Source organism: Heterocephalus glaber, unplaced genomic scaffold (assembly GCF_053883595.1).
Source record: "Heterocephalus glaber isolate CG9 unplaced genomic scaffold, H.glaber_assembly_v1.0 deba00001613, whole genome shotgun sequence".
Classification (NCBI taxonomy): Eukaryota; Metazoa; Chordata; class Mammalia; order Rodentia; family Bathyergidae; genus Heterocephalus; species Heterocephalus glaber.
Genome location: NW_028258384.1, coordinates 29,267,611 through 29,269,874, shown reverse-complemented (window position 1 = coordinate 29,269,874; position 2,264 = coordinate 29,267,611). Strand labels below are relative to the sequence as shown.

General features: G+C 37.8%; 1 protein-coding gene across 1 annotated transcript; it reads right to left on the bottom strand.

Moving 5' to 3' along the window:
* Positions 1–1,526: 1,526 nt before the first annotated feature.
* Positions 1,527–1,834, bottom strand: Tceal7 (transcription elongation factor A like 7; the record flags this gene model as incomplete). The annotated part of the gene is given in 3 exon segments (XM_004921232.1): positions 1,527–1,664; positions 1,666–1,782; positions 1,784–1,834. Coding segments are annotated over 3 exon segments (306 nt in total), but the record flags the coding sequence as incomplete, so codon positions are not given.
* Between the last annotated feature and the right edge of the window lie 430 nt (positions 1,835–2,264).

Sequence of the window (2,264 nt, the reverse complement as noted above, 5' to 3'; positions counted from 1 at the left end):
TACTGTATACATGTACATACTTTGTAAGACTAATATAAATGCATAAAAGAATATATATTAGTTTTAGTATATTAGTATATATTAGTCTTATAAAACATATATATTTATATGTATATACATATGTATATATGTATATTTACATGTTTCAAGAGGGTGGAGAGAAGGTGACCGATTACTTAGATCTGTTACCTATAGTAATTTGTGCAATTTATACATGTCCTCTGAGAGTCTCCTGAACCAGTAAGAAAGGGTTGGCAAGGGACTTCAGGGAGAGATTAGCTCAGGAAAGGAGGACAAGATCTTACTCCTTAGACTAAATAGCAGCAACTCTAACTACACCAGGATGTCTTTTATGCAGGTTCAACTCTCAAAGCAGGATCCTGTGATTGAAAACAGAAAAGATTGCTTTGCTGAGGACTATGCAAGATATTACGACCATAGAGACTCTAGAGTGTTCCACCTATGTGAAGTGTCACTACTATAAAGCAACAAGAGGCTTAAGTGGATAGTGGGAGTTCAACTCTGTGAGGACTCCCAGAAACTCAGTAGTGTTTGGCACTTAAGGCCTCTAGTGCACCAGCAGAGGTGATGGCCAGCAGAGAGTGAATGACCCTGCACAAGAGGCAAACATGGTCAGTAGGTACAGCGGGACCTAGGAGTGAAGACTTTGGCAGGGTTCAATAGGTAAGAGGGACATGGAACCTCCAACATTTACCTATTGAAATTGTTTCTGAGCACAGGTTGAGTCATGCCAGGCCCTCTCTCAAAGAAGTGATTCTTTTACAGCAGGCTGAGGTTCTATATGCACATGTTGGACAAGGTGCCACCAAGTAGAATTTTGAGTTCATAGTGGATCATTTTTCCCCACAGCAGCCTTCTGAGGCAAATATTTTCCCACACAAAGACCAAATCTTAAATATACTGTCCCTTATAATAATTTCCAGTTTTATTCCTCTGGCTTAGAGATCTCAACATAATTTGAAGTTTAGATTTCTGTTTTACACTTCCATTATTAGGAGTTTACTGAGTGTTCCATTGCCTTCCAAAAATGATTGACAAGTTCTTTTATTGTGTCTAGTTTTCTTTTTTTGTGTGTGTGTAATACAAATAATATACACATATATTTTCATTTTTTCTGGAAAATGAGAAGGTGCAAATAGACAAAAACAAAAAAAGAAGAAAATACAAATTACACAAATTAATGTTAACATTTGGTGTTATATTTATTCAAACACTTTGTTTTGCATTATGTCATATACAAATGTACATATGATATACATATATATTCATGCACTTTTCTTTAGCTTGTTATTTTTATTTTACAATGTACATTGAGCATCTTCTCATGGAACAAATGAGACCTCCTCATTAAATGAGTAAGTTTGGGTAAAAAGATGAGATCTTGCCAAGACCCATATGTAAATCTAACCAACACTAAAAGGTTAGAATAGAATGATTGCAAATATTTAGCAAGAAAGTGCAGACAGAAAGCAATGGCAATATTAAGTAATAGAAAATAAATGATTTCATGGGGAAATGCATTTTATAGGATATGGTCAGTCCTGAGAATGCCCATAGTCACAAAGCTGAGCCATAACTTTTTTCCTCAGACCTTTTATCTCTTCCAAAAACCTTTCCATCTTATCTCCCACTTTTGTCATTTTTTTCATTCTTAAAATGCCCATAGTCTATGTCCTCTTTAAATTCCTCCAGAGACTGAAGCAGACTTTGTCTAAAGTTCCTTTCCATTTGATGGCATTCAAATTTTCCATAGGGGTGGTCCTACCTCCCTCGTTGGCAGGGTGCACTTAGGTTTTCCTTCATTTTCTTTGCATGAGTTTCAAGTGGTGTTGCTGTTTTCTATTTAACCCCAAAGAGAAAATGTAGACATGGATTGCTTCATTACTTCTCTCTCTCTCTCTCTCTCTCTCTCTCTCTCTCTCTCTCTCTCTCTCTCTCTCTCTCTGGTACAGGGGATCTAACTTGGGTCCTTGCGCTTGCGGGGCAGGCAGCGGAACCACTGAGCTAAATCCCTGGCCCTACATTACTTTTGAATCAGGAACAGTCATTTTCTCTTTGAAGCAAGATATTCACCTAATCTCTTATGCCCATCTCACAAATCCAGCTCCTAGAAATTGGAAATCTCTCTGGTGACCTACTCCCAAGCACAGTTCTTTACCCTTCCCTCTCTGGAATTCAGGATTTCACCAGCAGACCACGTTAATGGCTTCTCCAATGGCTGGAAAAAGAGGAACAGGCATGGA